The 26,574-nt window shown below is 44.1% G+C and overlaps 2 protein-coding genes across 2 annotated transcripts in view; both read left to right on the plus strand.

Annotated features, from left to right (window-relative positions):
- CUBN (cubilin) overlaps positions 1-1,354 on the plus strand; it is a gene marked incomplete at its 5' end in the record, with an annotated part of 201,706 nt that extends 200,352 nt beyond the window's left edge. The window contains one exon of the mRNA XM_080917996.1: positions 991-1,354. Within this exon, the coding sequence (XP_080774122.1) occupies positions 991-1,098 (108 nt within the window). The 3' untranslated portion in view covers positions 1,099-1,354. The remainder of the gene's footprint in view (positions 1-990) is intronic.
- Positions 1,355-10,107: 8,753 nt separating this feature from the next.
- Positions 10,108-26,574, plus strand: part of RSU1 (Ras suppressor protein 1) — a 185,934-nt gene continuing 169,467 nt past the window's right edge. Inside the window, exons 1-2 of the mRNA XM_080918620.1 lie at positions 10,108-10,240; positions 10,420-10,531. Coding sequence (XP_080774746.1) covers positions 10,423-10,531 — 109 coding nt within the window. The 5' untranslated portion in view covers positions 10,108-10,240; positions 10,420-10,422. The remainder of the gene's footprint in view (positions 10,241-10,419; positions 10,532-26,574) is intronic.

The following is a 26,574-nucleotide window of genomic DNA, read 5'->3' on the forward strand; positions in this document are numbered from 1 at the left end:
CATTTGCATATCTGACTACGTACTCTATACCGTTCATCACTTACCAAGCCTCCATTAACATCTTCCCATATTGATTAAGAAACTTTTCTGGTGTATTCTATGTATTCCATGAGATCAGGCCTGGATGACTACTAAAGAAAGCCTCTGTGTTTGGAAAGTAATTTCTCAGCTATTCACCTTTACTGCTAAGGCTCTTGGAAACGTTTGGCTAACTATATATCAATCAGGAAGTTGGCTACTTGAGGAGAGATTCTGATCTTGGGGCCAGCAGGCACTCTGTTGCTATTATACAAAGGATAAAATAAAAGAGATTACTCTATGTTATCTTTGTATGGCTCCAGTGTGTAGATTTTAGTACCTTCTAAGGGGTCTGCTCCATCTGAAGCCACAGTTGGCAGCCTGTGCTGTAGGAAGAACAGTTTCCTCTGGATTTTGAAGATTAAGAACAGAGGCACTGGGAGGTGGATGAGTCCCCCTTGTAGCCCAGAGTCACATTAGATCCAAATGATAAAGGATACTCCTTCCCATATGTAATTAGTTTTCATTTATTTTATTAAATGAAAGGCATCAACAACTTACTTAACATTTCACAATGTTAACCCATCATATAGCCCATCATAAGAATAAAAGAAACAGAAGTAAAACACCAACATAAAGCATCAGCAGCCTGGCTATTGTTTGAGGGTCTGCATGTGCTTTATGTAGTGATAATGTGGGCCACTCACTGTTCCCAGTAGTTCAGATACAGAGACAATAAGAGACCAATGAGACCCTACCATTGCCTCCCATTGCCTTTCAGCCTTCTGTCTCTGGAGGCATTCCGTCGTATTAATTGACGCATTATTGGCTTGTTACGTCTAGAAATATATGTTTCTTTCAATATTAGAACTTCTGTAGGGTTTCTATAGGCAATACGTTAAGTATGCTGATATTTCTAGAAATATGTCCAATTTAAAGAATAACCTTTCTTCCTCTCCTCCTCAATTTCAGGACACTGTGATAGCGCCCTTTCATGCTTCATCAAATCGGGTCTTCATAAGATTTCATGCTGAGTATACAACACATATTTCGGGGTTTGAGATAATGTGGAGGAGCTGAGTCAGGAGAGCTGTGTGTAACCCCAAGACTCTGGCTTTGCCTTGCGCTGTTAGACACAACTCTGCCATCCCCATCTCTGCCTGTGTCATCAAACGTGGACTGAGCTTCTACAGCCTCTACCAGAGAAAGTGCGTGGCCGATTTTATACATTCGACGTTCTGAAGGCAGAGCATGGCTTTGATCCACTCACCATCCTCACTGGGTGCATCATTTAGCAGACATCTTTTTAAAAAGTTCTTTAAGGGTGGAAGTTATCCTGGAACAGTGATGTACGTTTTTAAAGGTTGGTGAAACACACAGATGTACTGTTTCCATTATAAAAGTCAAAGGACAGGTAATAAACATTTCTTAAAACCGTACAGTTCACTGTCTCCATTTTCAACCCATTGCGATCAGGTTTTCACTGTGGCCATGGCTGGACTTACTGTGGCCTCTGAAACTGTTCTCTATCACAAGCTCCGACTTCTCTTTAACATGCTCCATCTCTCTCCGATCGTTCCCAGGACTCTGTGCTATTCTGCCTGCTGACTATCTCTACACCCTCCACTTGCTTTTATTCATGCTTCTACAGTCCTAGAATGTCCCTGTGATTTTATGTTATGTTTGTCACAGCCAAGCTTCTGTATATGAAGGCTGCTTCTTTCTTCTGCTGTAAGAAAAGGTTTGTTTTGCTCACTGTTTCAGAAGGTTTGTTTCCGTCATACTGAAAAGGGCATGGTGGACCACATAGTAGGAGCATGTACAGTACCACTCACTTTGCAGGAAAACCAGAAAACAAAGCACTTAGAGTAAGTAAGCCCTAGTGCCCCAGTTCCTCCTGTTCAGACTTTTATGGCCTCTCCAAACAGCGCCACCAGCTGGAAACCAAAGGTTTTGCACCCTCCCCAAACAGTTACACCAGCTGGGGCTCAAATAACTGTTCAAATCCCATAGCGGTGAGGAACCATGCCAGACTCAAACCACAGCATGTTTACAGTTCAGAAGAAATCAGCCTTCCTCTCCATTGCACAGTGACTGTTTCTCTCTTTTGTTTTGCACGCACCTTTTTCACACAACAGGAGCCCTGCTTCCCTGCATGGTATACAGCCCACCCAGAACCGAAATACCTGTCACACTTCTAGCCTGGTAGTTACACTTCCAACCCACACAGGCAATCAGTTCTTATTATCTGTGTATTTTATTTAACTACTTCATGTTACCTGTCATGCCTCATTTCAACCTACTGCTGTGACAGACAAGAAACCAACGCATATTTGGTTGTAAAAGTTTGTGGTTTCTGTTTAAAAGATGTTTGTAAAAGCAAATTCTCAAAGAGATAATGTCCCGAGAAGGACCATGCTCTAATTCTGAAGCACATTTTATATATTTCTATTCAAGTTAAGCCAAGAATACAGAGCATTTCCTGTAGAAAACTGTATTCATTACCAAGTATAAAAATGCACAGACCCACAAACAAAACGGTGCGTGCGCCAGCTTGTCCCTGAGTGGTGGGGGCTAACATTGCTACGTCACAGGTGTGTATGTATTTGTCTGAGGGTGTGTGTGTCCTGTAAGCACCTCAGGTGTCCTGGCTTTGCAGCACTCTGCAGCTTTGTCAAGACTGAGAACACCCCACAGCCTCTTGTTGCCCCCAGGTGGGTAACTAAGAGAGGAGCTCAATTCTTCCCTTCTACAAGAAAACCAAGTGCTTTCCAGAGTTTTCCATGGCCTCCAGCACATCAGACAACTTCATAGGGAGAGACTTGGTACAGGTTACCTATGCACAGCGCAGTCTCGAGACTTGCACTGAATGAGACTGTGCTTCAGCTTGCTTTCTCACTCATACTGGAGAAACTGTTTGCAATGTAGAGCTGCGCCGGTGACAGATGATCACCGTAGACAGCTCTGCTTCCATTAGCTGTGCATACATCTCCAGTTTGTAAGTAGTGCTGTAGTGGAAATAAGATAGAGCGATGGATGAAAAGCCGAAGGACCTTGACAAGCTGAACAAGGGACCAATTGCAAGATGAGCAGATTTTGAAAGTGATCCCTGACATGACGTCATCCATGCATGACATCATATTGTTCTGGCTTCTGGGACCTTCTCATGCCTTTCACATGAGTAATCTCCCTCACATTCTATGCCTTTGCTATCTCTCTCTAGGGAGGCATCGTCTCCTGTTCTCTGGTTCTGCTTTATGGCTTACTCATTTGTAAGTGTTCATTGAATGTCTCTCATGTGACGTACACTAAGCACACCGAGGAGAAAATGAAGACAGGCACAGAGCTCCACCAGCTGATGTCTTCCTAGTTCACAACACTCACTTCCCACTTCCATCTTGCCTACACTCTCCCGCCCTTCTCCATAGCCTTCCCTTCTCCTCCTCTCTCATCCCCTCTTTCAAATCTTCTCTGCTCTCCCCTCTAACCCTCCTTCCCACATTCCTTTTCACATTCTTGTTTTCTAAGAGTCTTTATATGTAGCTACTGTTGATCCAGGACGTGTCCGATAGCCTCTCCGCTGCTTCCCAAGGGCTGGATTACAGGTGTGTACTACCGTGCTCAGCCTCCATGTTTTTATCTGGTAAAACTAATATTCAGTCAACTCCTCAGAACAGATTGGCAGGGGATTTTTTTTTTCTCATTCAGAGTGCTTCACCGTAAAGCTTCACTGCCATTCTAGTGCTTAGGATACAGACAGACAGACAAACAGAAAGACAGAAAGACAGACAGACAGACACACACACACACACACACACACACACACACACACACACACACACACACTCCTTCCAAGGCCCTAAATGGAAGCCCATAAGGTCATCATGCAAAATCAATGGTGAAGTGCAGGAGCCTTATTTGGAGTTATCAGGAAGTTATATTCTACATGACTGTAGAAACTCAGAGGAAGTACAAATAAGCTTTAAAAAATGAAATAAAATGTAGATAAAAGGAAGTGCCTGCTTTCACTGAATGGAGATAATGTGAAGGTCACAGATAAGCCACTCACAGGAGGGACACATGGGAACTCACAGCATCCTATCTGAGATGTCAGCAGAGCTCCACTTCCTTTTGCTGCCTCTTCGTGGCCCAGCAATAAGCAGCTTAATTGAGAACTGGAGGCAGCTTCCAGATCCTCTGGGATCTAACCTATCCCCTCATAGTCTGGGGTCAGGGCTTCCACTGCCCTCCTATCTCTCCTCCTTCCCCAAAACAACTATACGTCAGCCTGCTTTTAATATTCAAGATTAAGTACACTGTTTCTGGCCAGAGAGGCCTGCAGGATCTAGCTGGGATCACTTTCCCAGACACTTTAGACTCTCTTAGGGCTCTATCCTGAGATTATCTGTATCTATCTATCTATCTATCTATCTATCTATCTATCTATCTATCTACCTACCTACCTACCTACCTACCTACCTACCTACCTATCTATCTATTGTGTCAACCTGACACAAGCTAGGGTCGTCTGAGAAGAGAAACCTCAATTGAGACAATGCCACCAGTGCATTTCCTGGAGGCTTATTGGGACATTTTCTTGAATAATGGTTAATGTAGGGGGCCCTGACCACTGTGGGTGGTGCCACCCTTGGGCAGTTGGTCCTGGACACTATGAGAAAGCAGGCTGAGCAAGTGACAGGAAGCAGCACTCCTCCATATTCTCTGCCTCAATTTCTGCCTCCATGGTCCTGCCTCGAGTCCCCTCATTGCTGAAGGGTGACCTAGAATTGTAAGATGACAGGTATTTTTCTCCCCAAGTTGCTATGAGTCTGGAGCTTGGCTCATCAATAGAAACCCTGACAAAAACAGGCCCAGCGGATTTTGTTGTGACTTTATGTATTCTTGTGACAAACACTCCAAGAGCAAGCTGTAACCAGAGATCAAAAAATGCCATAAATGTAGGTTTTACAACTCATAACTTCCTATTCCATTTCAACTCTAGTTACCAGGAAGAATTTCTTCAAAAGTGTTACCCATAGGTCCAGGGAGAGGATCGTAAAGCAACTCTTGCACTATGGCAGGTACAGGCACTCCCCATGTGACATATATAATTCACAGAAACAGTAAGAGCCATTACCCTACTATACAGATGGGAAAAACAAGTCATAGAAAACAAACCTGGACTCTTAGTGACAGAGTTGTGATTCTAGTTTCTGTAGCCATTGGGAAAAGAGGCTCATATCCAGTCCAAAGGATTAGGTATGACTTATTAAATATGATAGTTGATCTATAACCATAATGTCTTAGTTAGGGTTTTATTGCTGCGAACAGACACCATGACCAGGGCAACTCTTATAAGGACAGCTTTTAATTAGGGGCTGACTTACAGGTTCAGAGGTTCAGTCCATTATCATCAAGGCAGGAGCATATGGCAGCATCCAGGCAGGCATGGTGCAGGAGGAGCTGAGAGTTCTACATCTTCATCTGAAAGCTGCTAGAAGACAGCCTTTAGGCAGCTAGAGTGAGGGTCTTAAAGCCCACATCCACAATGACATACCTTCTCCAACAAGGCCACACCTTCTAATAGTGACACTGGGCCAAGAATATACAAACCATCATACATAGATACATTTTGTAAAGGTCTATGTGTCTGTCTTCTGTTTGTTATGTGTATGTGTGTATGTGTGTGTGTGTGTGTGTGTGTGTGTGTGTGTGTGTGTGTGTGTGTGAGTGTGCACCTTGGTGACTTTGGAGACCAGAACACATCTATCTAAATCCAGTAGCTGGAGTTTCTGGTTGCTGTGAGCTGACCAGCATGGGTCCTGGGACCTGAATTTCAGTTCTCTGCCAGAGCAGCAAGCACTCTTAACCAATGAGCCATTTTTCCTGCCCCTCCAATGATGCTAAATGGGATGAAAAAATTACTTATTATTGTAATCCCAGCACATTAGAAGTTTAGGCAGGGTGATTATCACACATTCTAGGCCAATGTTGACTACCTAGTGAGTTTAAGGCAGGTATGGGCCACATCCCAAAGTAAGTACTGGGTTCACAGAGTTTCCATGTTGGTGAGCACACCCATAGACCCAGATGATGGGGTTCCCACTTCCAGCCTATTTTCGACTCTTCCCAACCTTGCCCTATATAGTTCCTCATTAGGTTGTTCTTCTGCACTTTAATTTTATACTTTAATGACACAATCGTGTAAGTTACCTTCACATTACCATAATGATGGTACCTTAGGCGAGGGAACTTTATTTTGGCTCACAGTTCAGAACTGCTCAAACAATGATGGCAGGGAAGGACTCAGGTAGAGCAGGGGCTCCTCTTCTGGAGAGCAAATGGAAGCTGAATTTTAGTTATGACTACCTCTATTGTCCTACTTCCTCTAGCTGGGCTTACGTCTTTTGAAATGGTACCACTAGTTGGAAAATGAAGCACTCAGAGGAGAGCCTGAGGAGTGTCATTCATATTCAAATGACAAGTACAACACACCAGTGTGTTCCAGTGAACAGTCACAGAATTAATTAGCTACAGGAAATGGATTTGATTATCTTATTTATTGTCAGCCCTCAGAAGCTCTGATGATAACCCATTTATGACTTGAGATTTGTTGGCATCTGGTGTGGAAGAATCTTGGGTATGCACTGAGCCCCCCATTTGCGGGGTCTGAGTTTAACTGGATCTGGACAGTGTCAGACTTGAGATAAATTGTAGGACAAAGCTGGTATCTGCTGGAGAATGGTTTGGGACGTGGAAATGACCCTCTTTAGCAAGTTTTGGAAGTTAAATGTGCTGAAAGTAGCAAAAAGGCAGCTTAATTTTTTTCCCTTCTCTCAAACAAGAGTAAAAATTAATTTCTAGAAGATCCAGGAAGTAGATGGAAATGTGTCGATAAATAAAGGGACTTGTTTCCCCAGATAATTTCAACACAGAAGCACAACAAATATGGGAATAGCTGGTCCAGAAGTTGTTTGTGTGTGTGTGTGGCTGGCAGAGTCAGTGAGAGAGGTGAGGCAGGAGGTGGGGTGTAAGTCTGAAATTGAGCCTTAACTACCTGGAGACTCCCTGGAATCATCCCAGAGATTGCAGATGGATGAAAATGCAAGAGGTTTATTTTCCAGCATCAGGGTCAATCCTCAATCAGCCCCTCATGGCAAATGACTGGAGGCAACCCTGAATGGTTATAACAAGCAGTTTTTATACTTTTTAGGGGTACAGGTTACATTAGCAAGGTTATAGCTTAAACTTATTGGCTAAGCATATTGACCTTTAAATCTACTGGCTAGCTAGCATGACGTACATTTAAACTCTACCTGGGGCTTTTCAGAAGGTTAGTCAGTACACTCTGAGAATTTCTTTACCGAAGAATGTTCCTGTGGGTGGAGAATGGAACTTAGCCTAGTCCGATCCCCAGGTAGGAGGAGGAAGCTGTAAGGAGGGTGTGGGACTATAAAAGCCCTTAGGGTCTCTCATTTGTAGTTGACCCTCATAACTGCCATTCCTCCACACCAGCAAAGGCAGACTGGGGATGACTTTCTGCACAAAACTGTGTTCTTGTCTCTAAGGGAATGTAACAAGTAGCTCAGGGAAAAATGAATGCAGACTTAGACAGACACAAACCCACTTAAAACAGTGAGAGGGGATTGGAAAGCAACAGACACCATCCAAAAGAATCAGCTCAGGTCTGCAGGCTTGACATGTCCACTGAGATCAATTACCAGCAAAGACTCTCACCTGAAGAGGCGATAAGAAGAGGCTGTTGAAAAACTGACTTAGCAAACAGAGGTAAGGTTAAACTTATTGTCCTCAGATCTGTTGAGAAAAAGAAATATCCATTAAAAAAGACTGTTAGGGGAAGAAGAGGAAGATCCTGATGCAGCTGGTTTACTGTAGTCATCATAGCAGCATGGAGGATGCCTCATCTGGGGTGGAGAGAGCAATGTGAAGGCACAGAGAGAAGCAACAGTCTCCAGGCTAAGAGGGGTGGGTGGGGGTGGAGAACTTAGAAATCAAATCTTCCTGCACTTGGCTTTGGACTTCCAGCCTTTAGAAGTATGGCGTTTTGTTAAACTAGCCCTAAATGATGCTTTAAACTTATATAGTAAAACTATCTCCATCAGAAATGGCCGGAGGAGGGAAAACCAGTAAGTAACCTTTCTAAACCACTAATAAATATTGATGCTTTGGGCTTAGAGGGCTCACAGAGACTAAAACTGCAACCCAGAGCTTGTATGATGAGTCCATGTTAGACTCTGTATCTATGTATTCAGGCTGCTTAGCTTGGAGTTCTTGTTGGACTCCTAACACTGGGAGTGGGGCTCTCTCTGACTCTTTTGCCTGCTTAGGGGACTCGTTTCCTCTGGGTTGCCTCTTACAGCCTTGGTATGACAGCCTAGTCATATTGAGTCTTACGACTTGTTCTGTTGCTATCACTAGATTTGCTCTTTATTGGAGATAAATGGAGAGCAGGGGTTTGGGGGAGAGGGGAGATGGGAAGGGGCTGGCAGGAGGGAAGGCTGAAGTTGGAATGGATTGTATGAAAGAAGAATTGAAAAAAAATTAAAAATATTGAAGCTTTAAAACATTGAAGATTCATGGAAATTGATATATAAAAATGCAAGCAAGTTAACGTACATAAAATTATGAAGCTAGAAAATCATAAATGGATGTTAAATTGAAGGTAAGGGGACGTCTATTAACACAATTCCACAGTATCCTGTCCTGCAGCTTTTAAACTATGAAGGGAAAGGCTTTAAACTATGAAAGGAAAGGTGGTAACTTTAAGTGAAGAAAACTGACAGACTCCATATTACTTGGGCAACTGTCTACATGGACAGGACGCACTGGGAAAGATGTTTTAGTAATATCTCTCAAAACTTAATAATTTCTGGCCAATTTCAGATAAACATACCACAAGTTCACAGGCAGCCAGAGTCTTTGAACTATTTGATCAATGCTCTCAGCAAATCTCTAACTTAAGAAGTGAAGATGCCTTGAGAATGCGAGTTGCAGGTGGTGGAAGAATCATTTTCTCATTGGAAGTGTGTTTAAGGAGAAATCTCTGCTTTCAACTTCAAAGTGCAGAACCTTCTTTTATTACCCGATTGGCTCATTGCTTATATGTGTATCTCTAAACCTGTGCATGTTTGTTTGCCTATCTGTCATGTACCTAACACCAGGAGAATAATTCTGGAATCAGTCCTTAGTTCATAGTGTGAAGTTGTCTCTAAGATTAGGTTTTTTACTGGGTCATCAAGATCCAGTCATTGGGAGGTAGAAGCCTGCGATCGCTAGAAAGTTATCTACCTATCTGTCTGTCTATTTTTCCATCCGTGTGTGTGTGTGTGTGTGTGTGTGTGTACACTATTTGAAGAGAGTGAGGGAGTCCTAACAGCCATGATTTCACAGTTCATGGGTGTAAACATTAATTCTGACTTTTGACGTAGTTGTGGGTTACTGTTAGCATATAACCCTAAGGGAGATGGATTAGACCAAAAGGATGAGAGAAAACAGCCAGATACAGATTCTTGTGAGATTCCAGCTGAGGAGACAAATTTCTGGCCCAATCCTTGTCTTCAGAAGCATTATCGTAATCCAGACCGCATACCTCCACCAGGTCTGTGACAGCCAGGGCGCACGAGAAACTCACGGTAACAACTCTCCGTGGGAAGGGACCGGCAACGAAAAACGCAGGACAAAGAGAATACCTGACTTCTGGATTTCTCAGGACTTAACTCCAAACCCCTCAACACAAGCTATCCTTCCATTCTCATACCTCTCAGTTCCAGCGCTAGAATTCCCTGCTTCCGCCCACAAAGCTATGTGCTTCAGCTAGCTTACTGAGCATGTGCGGAATCTAGACCACAGGCACTTTTCTGAGTCCAATCCAAGTTCTAAACCCAAGGAAGATGGGCGTTCCTTAACGCAGGGCGGAGTCTCTGGGCTTAAAGCGTGTGTGATTGGTCGGCCTCGGGGTACAGTTTCTACTGTGGGCAGAGCCTAGCCAGGAGCCACGTCTGGGAAATCGTTCTCCTAATTTGGGAAGTGTCAGGCCTAGGGGGGCGTGGGGTTGGTCGGATTTTGTGTGCGCCTGCGCAATCGCCGGGACAGGGTGTGTTCCTGCTGCCGGATCCTGTTTTTGGCTGATCCAGTTCATCGTTCTCCACCCTAGTTTCTCCTGCAGGTCCCCAAGCACATCCACCAGGTGCTGCTCTCTGCGGTGAGTGCGCGGGGTCCAAGTCCCTCACTAAGGACTCCACGGTGATGCCCACTCTCTCCTAGGTAGCCCTGGAGAGTTCAGCCCAGGCCTCTGCCCCTTTCCTGCCTGCCATAGCCCGCCTCCCACCCCACGCCCCAACTTTTGCCATCATCCGCGTGCTTTGTTGTCCTTTGCTACAGAACATGTCCAAGTCACTGAAGAAACTGGTGGAGGAGAGCAGGGAGAAGAACCAGCCGGAAGTGGACATGAGTGACAGAGGTATCTCCAGTATGCTGGATGTCAACGGCTTGTGTAAGTTCTCTGGACAGTTGCAAAGTTTGCTAAGCAACTGCTTTCTTGGGAGGCGAGTTTCGGAAGGCTACAACCCCACCTCTGCTTGTAAACATCGCTTGTCAGAAACTTGGCTCAGAAAGTTTGCAAACCACAGTTAGTTCTGCTGGAACTGGTAAGCCACATGAGAACCTCACAGGAGGCGTGCTGCAATTCCTTATCAGCTGTTGAGGTGGCCTCATGGCTTTGAAGTCGATTTTCCATTTAATATCCCAAGTAGCCATTTTTGTTTTTAATTTGGAAGTCACTTTATATTCTACGAATCATGAACAGGTGGTACTCAAGAGTTACACTGTTAGTAAGAATTCTTGTGCCAGGAGTATTTTCAACATTTCTCCTTCCTTACGTATTCCTGGGTCATCCTCCCATTTGTATTCAGGTTTTGCTAGCTCTTGCGCTCCAAGCTCAGCACCCACCACCAGTTGGATGGCTCATTTAATCAGGCTGTTGCTTTCAGCCTTGAACTTATATGACTCTTATTTTATTGTGTTTTCGCATCTGTAAAACCAGACAGGAAACTCAGTACAAGTGGGAATGGTCATGAACTCCATTGCCTGTGCCCCCCTCTCAGGAGTCTTCTCCACACCCAGACACTTGCTGCCATGTGTGAATGTTGGATCACTATTGCAAGATTTTGTGTTGAGAATTCTGGTGTCCAAGTTTCATCATCTTGAAATGCTGGAAAATAATTTTGGTCTTTGAAAAACACTTTCTAAGTAAAGTAACTTCTGCAGGTGGCCTGTTAACTTCATTTAGATCCTCTGAAGACTTGACTATTAACAGCGGTAGCCCCCCTCCCCATTTCTTGGTGGGGCATATGAAGTCTGATTCTGATTGTAAGCAGATCCCTTTTTGCATTTGGTGGGCATCATGAAGAGTCCTGGTTTGACATAGGTTTTACACTCTTAGCATCTTGACAACTTCTTGACTTGGCGATATAGATATATGTTATTCTCTTACAACAAGAATGGGTTTTTGGTGATTTTTGACACTGAAATGTCTGCTGAGGATCTAGACACACTTCCATTGCTTTAGCTTTGTTTCAGATTTCATTGCTGTAGAAGGAGAGGCTCAGCAGAAAGCAGGGGACCTGGTGTGCCCAACACACCCCCTAGTCCTCTGCCTGCTGCACACCCTATGGGTTGAAGTGTGAGTGCACATTGGGCAGAGCACATCGTCACTTTGGAAGATGAATCTGTAAGATATTAACAAATGGCAAGAGTGGCTTGGCTATTTCAGTTTAGCTCCATTATCTCTTTGAAGCCTTGGCTCTTACTACAGGAAAAAAGATAGCCACTTGCTTCCTGAAGGGAAAAAAAAATGCTTCTGGTCTAATACTACTGGGGGATAAGAAGTAAAGTCATTCTGTAATTGCTCAAACCAGAAACCGAGAGGCAACATCGGTACTTCTTGGAAACATCAGTGGAAGTTTGAAGATTCTCCACTCCCCCCTTGGTGTTGGCTTAAGGAAGGGCTAGATGTATTCACTTCCTGCTATCAGAACTCCTAAGAATCTGGAAGATTCTAGAATGCTTACTGAAAGCCTGTTCCTAAACTGACTTTATCCATTCAGTGGGCTGGAGCTTAGTGGTCAAGCATTTGTATAGAACTTGTGCATTTCTGGGGTTCATCTTAAACACCACACAAATCAGTTTAAAACAGCAATCGGTCGACATCCAGTGTGGATGTGCTATGACAGGGTTACCTTGAGTATTGTGTAAGAATTCCTGTTGTTTTATTTATTTGTTTATTTATTTTTACTTAGGTTTACCCGAATCTGTGACATTCAGTATGTCAGCATCCTGATTAAACACAGGAAACCATTCACTTACATGCAGAGAGAATGACTGTTTCTTGTACCCTAAGCTTCTCCCTCCTCCTCTTTTTTTGCATTAACTACTTTAACTTCTTAAAAATAAGGTAATGACTTCACTTTGAAGATAAGAAGGGAGGATTTCCTTTTTTTTTTTAAGCATTTGAAATGGCAGCATTTCTGCTTGGGAGGTTGGATGTCTGAGCACAGCAAAGCTTTTCCATAGATGTGGGAGGTACCTTTCATTTTGTTGAGGCAGGGTCTCCTGTACGCCAGGGTGGCCTTGAACTCATTTTGTAGCTGAGAAGGACCCTTTCGACCCTGTCTCCCAAGTGCTGGGATTACAGGCGTGCACCACCACAGGTTACCAGTTAAACTGCACTTGGTGGTCCTGCTGAGAGTGCGGTTAGCATTCCGGGCCATCTTTGGGGCAAGTACCAGTGAGACTCAGGAGGAACTAGTGCATTTCAGCTATCATCCATTCAAATCTTTCATTTCCTTTCCTCCAGTAAGGAGGCTGAGGCCCAGCTTTGAGTTTGAGATGTGCAGGAATCATTTCTCTTTGACCTTCTGCTGAGCCTTTGTCAGTTAATACTGCAGGGGGAACTGAGGTCATAGCCTCTTCATGTGACTCTCTTCTTGGGTCCCCACCTCTGGGAGGCTTCCCAAGTCTGAGTTAACCCAACGTACCTCCAGCTTAGCCACCTGTGTTGTCTGTGCCTCTGTGTTTGGTAGTGTTGGCAAAGAGTTCTTGGAACAAAGAAGAATGCTGCTTTTACTTGAGAAATTCTTATTTGAAGAAAGAAATGTATCTAATGTGTTTTGATTATGCTTTCCCCCCTCCTTCTGCTCCCTGACCCATCCTCTCCCTCACCCAACTCCACACCCTTCCTTTCTCTCTTGTAAAAAAAAAATACAACCCCCGCCTTAGAAACAGTTTTGTACAGCAGCCCCCAACACACACACACACACAACCAGAAAACAAAATATACAAGCCAAAGACCAACAACACAAAAATATCCAGACCAAGCAACAGGAGATAAAAGATCTACAAAAGCACTATTGAGTTTGTTGTTTTGGCCAGATACTCCTGGATATGGTACCTACTCTGAAGTATGGCTAATATGCCCAGTGAGAGAAACCACTGGAGAAAACTCATTTCCCTCGCAAGCATGTGAATGTTTTATATAGCGTCCTGCTCTGGGGCCCTGGTCCACTTCCTTCATTCAGTGCTTCCATCTGGCTTGAACCTGTGCCGACCCTATGGCATGCTGCTACACACTCCATGAGTTCTTCTATGCATCCTTCCTGTTGTGTCTGGCGGACAGTTTGCTGGGAGTCCTCCATCCCCTCTGGCTCTTAGAATTATTTTGCCTCCTCTTCTCCACAGCTCCCTAATCCCCGAGGGGAGGAGCTGGATGAAGACATCTCATTGAGGACCTAGTGCTACAAAAGTACACTGTCCAGCTGTGGGTATTAGTTCCTATCTACAGCAAGGCGTTTCTCTGAGGACGACTAGGCAAGGCACTGATCTGAGTGAGGTGGAGTGCCACTAGGAATCGTTTTATTGTATGTTCTTTCTGTAGAACACTGGTATTTGGTTTTCCTCTGGCCCCACGGCTTGTCTGCTCTCAGGCTCTTGGCCATGGAATTGTCAGGCATGGTTCCAGCTCACGGGCCTTAACCACAATCATTTGTGCAACTATGACCTAGGCCGGCTACTGTTGGAGGTTGCAGCATTGTAGCTCGATTGATTATGCCTTTCTCCTCTGATAGCATAAGAGGATGTTCCAGTGCCATGAATGCTATTCAGCAGGGCACAGGCTCTGGTGTGGCAGCAGCGTTGCTTCTCAGTGTTCAGTGAGAGACATGGGTGTTCAGGGACTTCCGGTCAGTTTGTGGATTGCAGCCAATAGCCTGAGACATTTGTGGGTTTATATGGGGGCCCTTTTGCCATTCCTAGCACTGGAAGTTTCACCTGGTTGTATACTGCTTCTTGTTGGGACACTGCCTCCCCATTCTTTGGTGATTGGACTCACCTCTCTTTCGTACACGTATGTACTTTAGGAAACTTCTGCAGTGCTAGTGACCCTCCCCATATTCCTTCCTCTATCCCTCTCTTCCTTCTCCCTCCTCATTTAACTTTCCCATCCTGGTCCCTCCTTAACAATGTATTCTATTTCTCTTTCTTTGGGAGGTCCTCCCCTACTGTGGATATATGGATTATAGCATGCACTTTGATGGCTTAAAAGTGAATAGCTACATATAAGAGAAAACTTAGAAGATTTGTATTTTTGTTTGGGGTTATCTCATTCAGGAATTTCCCCCCTATAAACTCTCCCATTTACTCAACGGAGAATACCATAATTCCTTTTAGAAAACAAAACAGCCGAACAGTATTTCATTGTGTAAATGAGCCGCATTTTCATTCCTTCTCAGTCGATGGGCATCTAGGCGATTTCTGGCTATGAGGGATAAAGAAACACTGAACATGGATGAGCAAAGGTCTCTGTAGCAGCACACAGCGTCTGTTGGGGAGATGCCCAAGAGTGCTGTAGCTGGATCTTGAGGTAGATAGATTCCCAGCTTCCCAAGGAACTGCCACGCTGGTTTCCACAGTGGCCACGCCAACAATAAGTGTTTCCTTTTCTTTGACTCCTTGTCAGCACATGCTGTCGTTTGTTTTATTGATCTTGGCCATTTTGACTGACGTAAGATGCAATCCCAAAAGCATATTTAATTTGTGATTCCCCTGGTGGCTAAGGATGGTGAACGTTTCTTTAGGCATTTCTCAGCCATTTCTGTTTCTCTCCTTAGTCCTGTACCCCATTTTTAAAGTCTGGTTGTTTACTTGAGGTTCGGTTCAGTTCTTAACTTTTTTAAATGTATGTTTTAGACACCGTGAAGCTGCAGCAGACAGTAAATCAGCTGTGTCCCCTCTGCAGAGGTTTCTCTCAATTTTTCTAGAGCAGGAATAGTTTACAGCCATCAGGGAGAAGATACAACCTCTAGATGTATTATTTATTGTTTGGAGGTTTTTGCTGTTTTATTTTACATTCCATCAAATACTCAAATGTTTCATTAGGAGGAGGAGTGACGATAAAGAAGAGGTGTGACCATGTTGGAACAACTGATCAAGCAATGGCATTTTCTACTTTTTAAATGTTTGATTCTTTGGCTCCACCTGGCAGTAACTGCTTGTTTTGTTTTGTAACCAGATTGTCTGTGGAGCCCAGGCTAGACCTAAGCTGTGGTCCCTCTGCTTTAGCCTCTCGTACCCCCCCATGCTGCCTTATTTTAACTGACGCTTGGAAACTTGCCAAGTTCTTAAAGTGCATTTGTGATCTTTCAACAAAACCTGAGCCACAGACACGACATAGCTAGCATCCTGTGAATAGCGCCATGCTTACTTGTGTATGTCTCTGGGTGTATGTTTGTATATGTGTATTTACACGTGGTGTAACAGCATCTGTGTGTCAAAGGATAGCTTGCTTGAGTCAGGTTCTTGCCTCCTGTCATGCAGGAAGTGGGAACTGAACTCAGGTCCTCCGGCCTGAAGGCAGAAGCTACTCTGGACTGAGCCATCTTGGCATCCCAAGCTTCTGTGATTGGACCAAAAGTACAGCGGTGCTTATGACGAGGGAGTCTGACGGTTGGTGCCTTCCGGAGTTCTTTGCTCACTGATTGCTCTCAGTTTCTCACATCGTGAGGCCATGCACGGTGAGGCCATCCACAGGACTTTACCATGATGTGTTTGTGACTTGGGCTCTGTTGAGAGAAACAAAGGCACATTAAAAACTTGTCAGGGTTTGACAACTAGTTAAAAATCCATGGATCATGTAGCAGCTACTGACTAAATGCATGTCCATGCCAGGTAGTACTCTTGGAAACCTCCTTACTCTTGAATCTTTATCCAGTGATAAATTAATATCCACTGCATTATGACTATGAGGTGTAGTACTGGATAAGAAAGCTGGTTTCCCATAAGTCACCATGCCACTTACTGCTTTGCTCTTGTACCAACTGTTACGAGCCTGAGTCTGTGTGAATGAATAACAGTTTAACACCAACTTTGATACATCTGTACTTGTCCCTGAGAGATCTTATAAGACCCCGAGGACGATGGAGGGGACAGAAGAAGGCCTCCTGTGTCTTTGAACAGGGACTTTGCACAGATTGATGGTTTTTTGATTACTCAAAGCAGAAGAGTGAGCTGAGGAATGGTCCGTCTATGTCACAGTTTGACCAGTAGAGGTCAGGATTGAGCTGCTTATTAAAGGCATTGTGTGCTCTCAGGACTGCTGCCTTCCCAGTTCTCTGAAAGCATCTCCATCTCTCTTTTTTGAACCGAGGCCAACCACCTAATGGCACATGACCCAAGTCACCTCACAGGTGGGAAAAATCTCACCCGTGCTTAACATCTGGGTCTAAAACTTTTTCCATCTTGGTGCCTTTCAAGCCTTCTCAAAACAAGCTCTTGAGTGCAGGATCCAGTAGAACTTTCGGTTTTCTCGGCTGTGATGCTTAATCATGGAAAACGGTAACTTGCATTTAAAATGTTGGAAAAGTCAAAAGGAAAAATGCTATATTTTCTAAAGACATTAGTTATATCTTACATAAAATATAAAAATACATTATGCTATATTATATAAAATAGATTTATAAATATATATTGACTAAGATATGCTTATATAATATTACATAATTATATTTACACATATTAATTAATATTTATTGTTATAGACAATATTATATCACATAATAAATATGTAAATATATTTGTGTCATATATAACATATAAATATAAATATAATAATTAATTAATCTCCTAATATTAGTCAAGGACTAATTCCTTAACAATATTCTTCTATTTTCTTAATTTCTAGTGCTACTCTAACAAAATGCGAAAGACTGGGTTCCATAGGCAGAGGCGCAGTTTCTCACTGGAAGTCCAGGACGGAACTAGTGGTCTCAGGGTTCTGAAGCATCTCCGCCTCACTTGTCGGTCCTCTTCCCTTGTCCCCAGAGGGTCTAGACCCTGACTGCGTACACTCCTGGTGTCTGTCCAGCCTCCTGGTCTCTTAAGGACAGTGGTCAGCCTGGACCAGGGTCTATTCAAGCCACACATTTTGACTCACTTAACTCTGTAAGGATTGTCTCTGCAAACAGCTTTATTCTGGAGGTCAGGCCTCAGATGGGGACTTGGGAGACATGAGATCATTTATGCCGTTGGTGCTGGAGGTTCTCACTGACAAAGCCCGAGTGCTCTTGTGTTCCTGTCACCACCGGGTGCACGAGATCTTTGCCCTCCTTCAGTGGATGCGAGATGCTGGTCTCACAGCATCGCAGTGGTGGTGGAATCAAAGTTGGCTTCTAAGTGTTGCTGGTACCATTTCTCTTTGATACTGGGTTGTGTTTTTCCCAGCCTTGCACAGCCAAAAGTGCCAGGCCTGGATGAATACTATGAAAGGAAAATGGAACAGGTTACCAGGGCTGACTGGAGTCGGCCTGCCTTCCAAGGTGTCCGCTTCAGCTTTCTTTTGATTATATTACTTTAAAAAAATTTTATACAGTATATTTTGATCATATTCGCTCTCCTTCCTCAAATGCACTTAGATCTCTCCACCCACCACCCAGATGTATGTGGGGGGGGGGTGGTCAAGGTTATTGGTAATTGAACTTGGGACCCCTTGCATGCCAAGCAGGCCCTCTGCCATTGAATTTAGCCGTCGTCCGTTTCAGAACTTTTTATTTTTAAGATTGGATCTCAGTAAGTACCCTAGATGTGTTGTGTTCTAACTTTTGTGTTACGGTGCTAGAAAAAGACTGTGCTGAGGAGACGCTGGTTTCTGTGCTGGCAAACTAAATCAGAATGTCAGTAAGTGATAATGACCTGTATCTCTAGAACAGTGATTCTCAACCTGGGAATCTCCACCCCTTTGGGGGTCCAACACCTCTTTCACAGGGGCCACCCGAGACCACTGGAAAACACAAATATTTTCATTGTGAGTCACGACAGTTGCACAATTACATTAGTGAAGGAGCAACACAATTAACTTTATGGTTGGGGTCACCACAACATGAGGAGCTGTACGAAAGGGTCGCAGCGTCAGGAAGACTGAGTAGCAGCCCTACATGCTCCTCTGGATTCTTTGGACACGGAATTTTTGTTTTAGTGTTAAGGAAGAATGGGGCCAAATGAGTAGTGTGCGCCAGCAGACCAGGTGTCTCCCAGGAAAGGAATGCAGTGTCTCAGGTTTTCGGAGACCGTTATATAGACTCTAGTGAATAAATGACAGCTGTAACAGTTTCCCTATGTTAACACATTTATTCTTTTAAAATTATTTTTCTGTTTTTGTTGAGATTATAAGATTATTATATTATTTGCTCCTTCCCTTTCCCCCTTCCAAATTCTCCCAGAGATACCTTCTTGCTCTTCTTCAAATTTATGGCCTCTGTTTTCATTATTTGTTTACATACATGTGTATGTGTGTGTGTGCGTGTGTGTGTGTATTTATGTTTTTAAATACATAAAGACTGCTCAGTTTGGAGAATGTTACTGTATGTAGGTCTTCAGGGCTATCTATCTACAGTACAACTCCTGAACCTTTGTGGATCATTGAAGAAGAGGGGCAGAAAGACTACAGGACACAGGCTTAGGTGTGTGACTGTGTCCTAGTAACGCCAGAAGCTACACCCACAGAGCTTCACCACTGTGACTGCCTGAATCTGGCTGAACGAGGAAACTTGGAAACTTGGGAAGCCAAGGCCCAGGGAGCCTCATCCATAAACAGAAATCACAGGCAAGAAGGAAACACTGAGAATGGGAGAAATGGTTTCAAACCCAGGGAAGAGCACATCAGCTACTTACCAAGTACAAATGGTCAGCCTTGAAAGTATGTTTTCCTTCCTAGCTTTGCATGTTTAAGTCTTCAGAGCATATCAGAGGTATTTACTTGACAGATTATGTATTTGTTTTCAACAAACTGTGCACTTTGTTAAGAAGATAACATGTCGCACATAAACATATATGTGTGGGTATACATATGGATCTCATGTGTGTGTTTGTGTGCGTGTGTGTGTATCCCTAACCTCCTCAGACAGCCATGATAGACAACCATGATGGACAGCCAGGATGGACAGCCATGATGGATGGCTATGATGGACGGCCATGATGGGCAGCCATGATGAACAACCACGATGGACGGCCATGATGGACAGCCATGATGGACAGCCATGATGGACAGCCATGATGGACAGCCATCATAAACAGCCATGATGTCCTGGAACTTACTATGTAGCCAGGCTGCCCTCCACCTCATGATTTTCCCAGCAGCTTCCTCTGGGTGCTCATATCCCAGGCACATATCACCCTGCTAGGGTTTGTAGAGTGTATTAACACATGCTTACATTTATCACGTACAGCTGTGTAAATCTCTTAGAGATTACATTTTAAACTCATGGTCTGTGTGATGATGATGATCCAGTTAATGGCTGGGGGTTCACATTAAGCTAGCCTCCTTAACAGTCAGTCTGCAGTAAATGGAGAAATTGACTCCAGGCCTCAGGATGTCAGGACCCACATTCTGGGCTTCCTCTAGTTTCCTCTTTCAAACTCTTCTGAAAAGTTACGTAGAAACCCTGTGGAGGAGGCAGAGATAATGGTAATTGAGCAAGTACACTTACTACATGAAGCTGCGGCTTGACCAAAGCAACTCTTTTTAAAAAATTATTTATTTTTTGTTTCATGTGTACTGGTGTTTCACTTGCATGTATATCTGTGTGAAGGTGTCAGATTCCCTGGGACTGGAGTTGGAGATGGTTGTGAGCTGCTGTGTGGGTGCTGGGAACTGAACCTGGGTTCTCTGGGAGAGCGACCAGTGCTCTTAACCACGGAGCCATCCCTCCAGGCCCCACAGCAGCTCTTTTAAAAGTAAGCATTTAATTGGGAGCTTGCTTAAGGTTGGTTTCAGATGCTTTAGGCCATGATCCTCATAGCGGGAAGAATGGTAGGGGGTATGCATGGCCCTGGAGCCATTGCTGAGAGCTACTCCCTGATCAGTAGGTAGCAGACAGAGAAAGATCTGCCATGGGCTTTTGAAACTTCAAAGCCCACCTTCCATATACCCTACCCCACCATACACTTCCTCCAACAAGGCTTATACCTCTTGGGGGGCATTTTTATTCAAACCACCACAAGGGTCAAGCAGCCAGGAGCTGAAACCTCTAGTATGTAAACCCAAGTCAGCCTGTTCTAGTCTGTACTGCGCGAGTACAGTACCTAAGGCAGGTATTTCCCAGGTAGGGCTATTATAAACAGTGGTGCTGTGAGCATATGGAGATATATTTTGGTGAACATATGCATGCACTTCTGTTGGTTAAATACCAAGAAGCAAATCACTGGGGGGTGGAATGTGCACCCATATGCTTTTGAAAATACAACTCGAGATTCACCAAAATAGGGAAAATATTTGAGACGTATAGGGCTAACCCACAGTGAACACTCTTAACATATAGTGGCTTTAAAAATGCCACTAACCAGATCAACCAAGGCACTTTCTAGAACATTGCCCTCTTCAAAGCAAGCTTTTTCACGTCTCAGATCCCTCTCTGGGAAGCATCACACTAACGGACCCATCTGATATGCACAGGGGGCTTCCAAACATGGCTGCACAGTTGACAGTGCCACTGGGGAATTACTAAGACTACAGAGTGCCGTCCACACCACAGACCAAGAGCTATGCAGGTCTGGTTGTGGTGCCAGGGTCAGGTTTTGCATTGAAAAGTGAGGTTTGTTTCTCTGTAGGCTGTGTTGTCATAGCTACTGTTGCCCAAGTTCAGGTCCTTCACATCAGTTGTTCTAGATAATATACCCTGATAAAAAACAGCCTAAGGGAGAAGGGTTTACTCTGGCTCACTGTGCAGGTGGCCTGAGCCTGAATCAGTGAGCACATGGTGTCCAGGGTGGGAAAGCAGAGAATAGTATATGTAGGCACGTGTACTCAGCTTATGTGATGGTTTGTATATGATTGGGCCAGGAGTAGCACTATTTGGGGGTGTAGCCCTGTTGGAGTAGGTATGCCACTGTGGGTGTGGCCTTCAATACCCTGGTCCTAGCTACCTGAAAGTCATATCTGGTAGCAGCCTCTAGATGAAGATGCAGAGCTTTGCCTGCACCATGGATGCTCCCACCTTGATGATACTGGACTGAACCTCTGAACCTGTAAGCCAGTCCCAATTAAATGTAGTCTTTATAGAACTTGCCTCGGTCATGGTGTCTGTTCACAGCAGTAAAACTCTGACTAAGACTGCTTACATTCTCTGCTTTATTCAGTCCAGGATCCCTTGCCCAAGAAATATTATTCTGTATTCTGTCCTGTATTTTTCTTTAATAAATTTATGGGCTTTGCTTTCATTTCAGTTTTCTTTTTATGTTTCCAGTTTGTTTTACTATTAGAACTTTGCACCTTCTGTTGTTTCCAAACATGTCACAGCTCGTGTGTAGATAATCCAGCTCAGCCTTCTTTCCCTGTCTGTACCTTCCCTCTACAGGGTTTCTAGAATTTTCATCTTGCCCAGTCTTGTTGTAGGTCTTGTCTTGATAGGAAGCCCATGGTGGCCATTTTTTCAGGCCATGGGGTAGACTTGTCCCATCCCTCACCTCTAACAGGCTGCCCTCCGCTTTTGGAGTGGACATCTCTTCCCCACTTCAGCTGCTCCACCTCCTCCCCATCTGCTGCGAGTTCTGCTGAGTTTGGTTGACTCTCACAGCGTTTGTTAGACAGTAGTCTGCTTTGTCCTCATGACAGCCATACTGGCATCATTGATCATTATGGCTTTGGATTATCCCTGTCTGTCTGTAGCTAGGAGTTTGTGGAGTTTATTTAGGTTTGTTTGGTTGTGTTTTTGTAAACTGAACTTTGTAGATTTTGAACTTTGTTTTATTACAGTCATATTTGTGGTATGTGGTGGTGGTGGTGGTGGTGATGTGTGTGTGTGTGTGTGTGTGTGTGTGAATGCACAAAAGTCTGTGGTAGGTAGTTTGTACTGTACAACATGCCTGTGGTGGTCCGAGGACAATTTGCAGAATCTGCTTGTTGTTTTTCCTCACTGTGTGGGTTCTGGGCACTGTACGCAGGCCCTCAGGTTTGGTGGTTGAGCACTTTTACCAGAGGAGTCACCCATCTCTGTGTGTACCTGAACATGCAGATTGAGCCTAGGTGTTCAGCTTGGTGACAAGCACCCTTACCCATTGAGCCATCCCCCTCATGACTCTGGGTATTTAAACTTGGAGATTAAGAGTCCTTAAGATGTATTGTAGTGTTGTGGCCAACTCTTCTTTGATTTCAGCCTAGCAGAGGTAAGAAGTGACTGATGCAGTCCCTCCCCACCCCCTACACTGTAGACTCTGTGTCACCCCCCCATTGCAGGTTCTATGTCACCCCCCTCACTGTAGTCCCTGTGTCATACTTTCCCCAGCCCCCCATTGCATGTGCCTGTCATGTCATCCCTGCTCCCATCAGTTCAGACCTGATGTCACATCCTTGCCCTGAGTTTTAGGGACTGTAATCTCAAGCTCCATCCCGTTCTCCTGCTCCATAGCATAGATTCTCTGCACTGAGGTTTCCTAAGTTCTTCTCTATTTGTTGAGAGATAAACATTACTTGGCACCCAGAATACACTTTGTACGAAAGAGACCCATAAGTGATGTTTTGAAGAAAACATTTTTCTTTTACACCAGAGTCCAGAGGCAGCCATTGTAAGTCAGTAAGCATCCCTGACCATCCTGACTCATCAGGACTTAAAGTCCTTCCAGGTTCCTCTGTGTGTAGTTTGGGTGTTGCTGGCCTTTGGGAGTCTGAACTTGTTAAGCTGAATATCTCCATTTAGAAGGGCCCTAGATCACCTGCCTCAGTTTCTCTCCGTAAGAAATCACTGTGAAGGCCCTGGATATTTTATGCTTTGTGCTGTCCCGTGGTCAGTGTCTCAAGTTATTCATCACTTGACATTACTGTTGTATTTGGGAGATTCACCTAAAAGAGCCAGGAGAACAGGATTCCCAGAGTCCTTGGGTATAGCTGGTAAACAGGAATCTTTGCCTTTTACTGCATAGCCAGTTTTACTGTATATAAACACTCAACTATACTATCCCATTTTCTTCTGCCAGAAGTTATTGCTGTCCAAAGCCTGATTGTAATCTTACTTTATTTCATATGTGAACCATCACTCTTTCCCCCCTACACGCTGAGATTTTATCATTTCTCTTTAAGTCCCTGTCTTACTTAGTTAGGGTTTTGCTGCTGTGAACAGACACCATGACCAGGACAAGTCTTATAAAGAACAACATTTAATTGGGGCTGGCTTACAGGTTCAGAGGTTTAGTCCATTATCATCACAGCAGGAACATGGCAGCATCCAGGCAGGCATGGTGCAGGAGGAGCTGAGAGTTTTACATCTTCATCTGAAGGCTGTTAGCAGAATACTGGCTTCCAGGCAGCTAGGACAAGGCTATTTATCCACAACCACAAGGCCACACCTACTCCAACAAGACCACACCTCCTAACAGTGCCACTCCCTGGACCAAGCATATACAAACCATCACAGTCCCAATTGTATCAGACTCCTGAGGCTGCTGCAACAGAACACCACAAAGATACTTCCTTAAAACTTCAGAAATGTATTTATTCCCAGGTCTGGAATCTATAAATCAAGGTATCTGCAAGACCACACCCACCGGACATTGTAGGAGGGAACTGGGTCTTGATTGGTACCTACACCAAATAGTACAACCTCCCATTAAAAACATTACAGACGGAGGAGGAGTGAGCTTTGGGAAGTGAGACAAGATGCTTAAATCCTCTCTGCTTCTCACTGTCTCCCCTTCACAGTTAGAATCGTAGCCTCTCTAGAGAAAATGAGGCTCGAGCTATTGATTCTTTTCTTGTTTTTTCAAGTCCCACTAGAATGACTGAAATAGTGATCTCTGTATAGACATTCATGTGGTATGAAGTCATCATGTTTCATTGCTGTGCCCAAAGTACACGGCAGAAACATCTTTAGATATTTAGAAAATAGGTAAAATATTCAGATGATGAAGGTATTTTAGCTCACAGCTTCAAAACATTTAGTTTCTTGTGAAGGAGAGTTCATGGCAATAGAAGCATGCAGTTAAACCCTGTGGTGGTTGGAAATGTAGGAGAAGCAGCCAGGGAAAATTGGTCCCCAAAGCTTTGGGAGACAGCTTTCCAAACAGCGCCACCTGCTGGGAACCAAGTAGTTGAACATATTGACCTGTGTGGGGTATTTCATATTCAAACCATAACATTATCTTTTATTAATTATCTCAAACTTACTGTTTGCCAGATACACATGGATGACCCACTTTTGTGCTTTTGCCTTTCATCTTTGTGGGGCTGAGAGAAGAGTGTCTTCTCAGCTGAAGGCTAATGTGTTCGGAGCTGAACAGAGCAACCGAACAGCGATCATGATCCATCTTTAGATTTTGTATTGGTTGCTGTTGTTCTGTTTTTAATTTTTTTTTGGGGGGGGCAGGGTTTCTCTGTATAGCCTTGGATGTCCTGGAACTTGCTTTGTAGACCAGGCTGGCCTCGAACTCACAGAAATCCTCCTGCCTCTGCCTCCAGAGCCCTGGGATCAAAGACATGCACCACCACAGCCCAGCTTAGATTTTGTATTTGTAAAACTGAGTCCTGATATGGAGGAAAGGCAACAAAGGGGTTCTGCCATTGATGGTTTACCTGGCTCTTCTTCTTGGTTCCTTACTCTGCTTCCTGTTCATCTGCTGTGACTCGCTCCGCTTCAGCAAGCCCTCCTCTGAAAATCGTGAGGTTCTTGTGATGTTAGAAAGCCAAACTGCATCTCCTGATTCTTTGTCCATTTGCATAGACAAATTCCTTCACCAGAGGGATATGAACTGGGTTCAGGTGAGCTGTCTAGAAGGAAGATGCAGCAGAGAGCTGTTATCCAGAAAAAGTAACCAAATGAGTAGAGATGTCAAGCTTAGACCTGGTAAGACAGAAAGCGTCTGTCCCCACATACCAGCAGCATGTGCGTCTCCAAGGTTCCATAGGGACTGAAAGGCACTGTGCTGTCTGAGGGTCCACAAGGCTTCACTTCAGCAAGAAGCCACACCAGTGGACTTAAGTGCTCTTACTCTTTTGTATGACAAACACTTGAGTGAACTGTGGGTGCTGTTAGCAGCGTATTTGTAGATTGCATTTGGCAGGGCAGCAGATAGCATTAGAAACCAACCAGTTTCTCCTTTGGATAGCTTTAGAAGGCATCTCTCTGCAGCCACGAATAAAAGTCTCTTGACCTCTCCTGACCTCGTTTTCCTGTCTGAATCTGAGAGAGGTGCAGGTAATGGAACTGTGACTATAGAGGGTGGCTCTGAAAAATAGGTGAGTTAAAATTCTTAGACCTCTGCTTCCATGTTGTGAACGTTTGGTAAACATTCAGTACTATTGCTGTCCCAACAGAGCAAGCTGACCTCATGGGTCCTGTATAAATATTAATTTCTCTTTCCTGAGTTTCTGTCACAGAGTCAAATACTTTAATTCAGCCTTCCCTTTTTGACATGAGGAATTTGTGCTCCAGGGCAATATAGTGGTTTTGTCTTCCAATCTCAGGGCATTAGGATGTGGACCTTACTCTGCATGGAACTATTTATTTCTGCTTTCAGCTCTATTCCTTTATGTAACTGTCATTTTTTTTTTTCTTTTTGGTTTTCAAGACAGATTTTTTTTTTTCCCATTCATGTTTATACTACCTTTGTTATGGTAAGATTTTCTACTGTCGTATAAAGACCAAGTGTGAATTTATTTTCCCCATTTAGAAACAGTAAGCTCAAGACGAAGCCTTGAGAAACCAGTGTGCCCACAGCTCTGATTCTAGTGCTCTTGGGACTCAGGAAAAAATAAAAGCAGCCACCGAATTTGTGTTCTCAGGTTTCAAACATGCTATGGGTTGAGTGTGTCTCCCAAGCTCCCATATGTTAACAGCTTTCTCCCGGTCCCAGCGGTGTTGGGAAGTAGGCCCTAAAAACAAGTGAGTAGGCTCTGCCGGTCTTGGCTTTCAGGGGTCAGCCACTGTCATGTCCGAGTGCAGAAATAAATTATTACTGCTTTTAATTGATATTGTAATATAATTAGATTATTCCCCCTCTCCCTCA

This window comes from Micromys minutus (genome assembly GCF_963924665.1).
Source record: "Micromys minutus genome assembly, chromosome: 6".
In the NCBI taxonomy this organism is placed as follows: domain Eukaryota; kingdom Metazoa; phylum Chordata; class Mammalia; order Rodentia; family Muridae; genus Micromys; species Micromys minutus.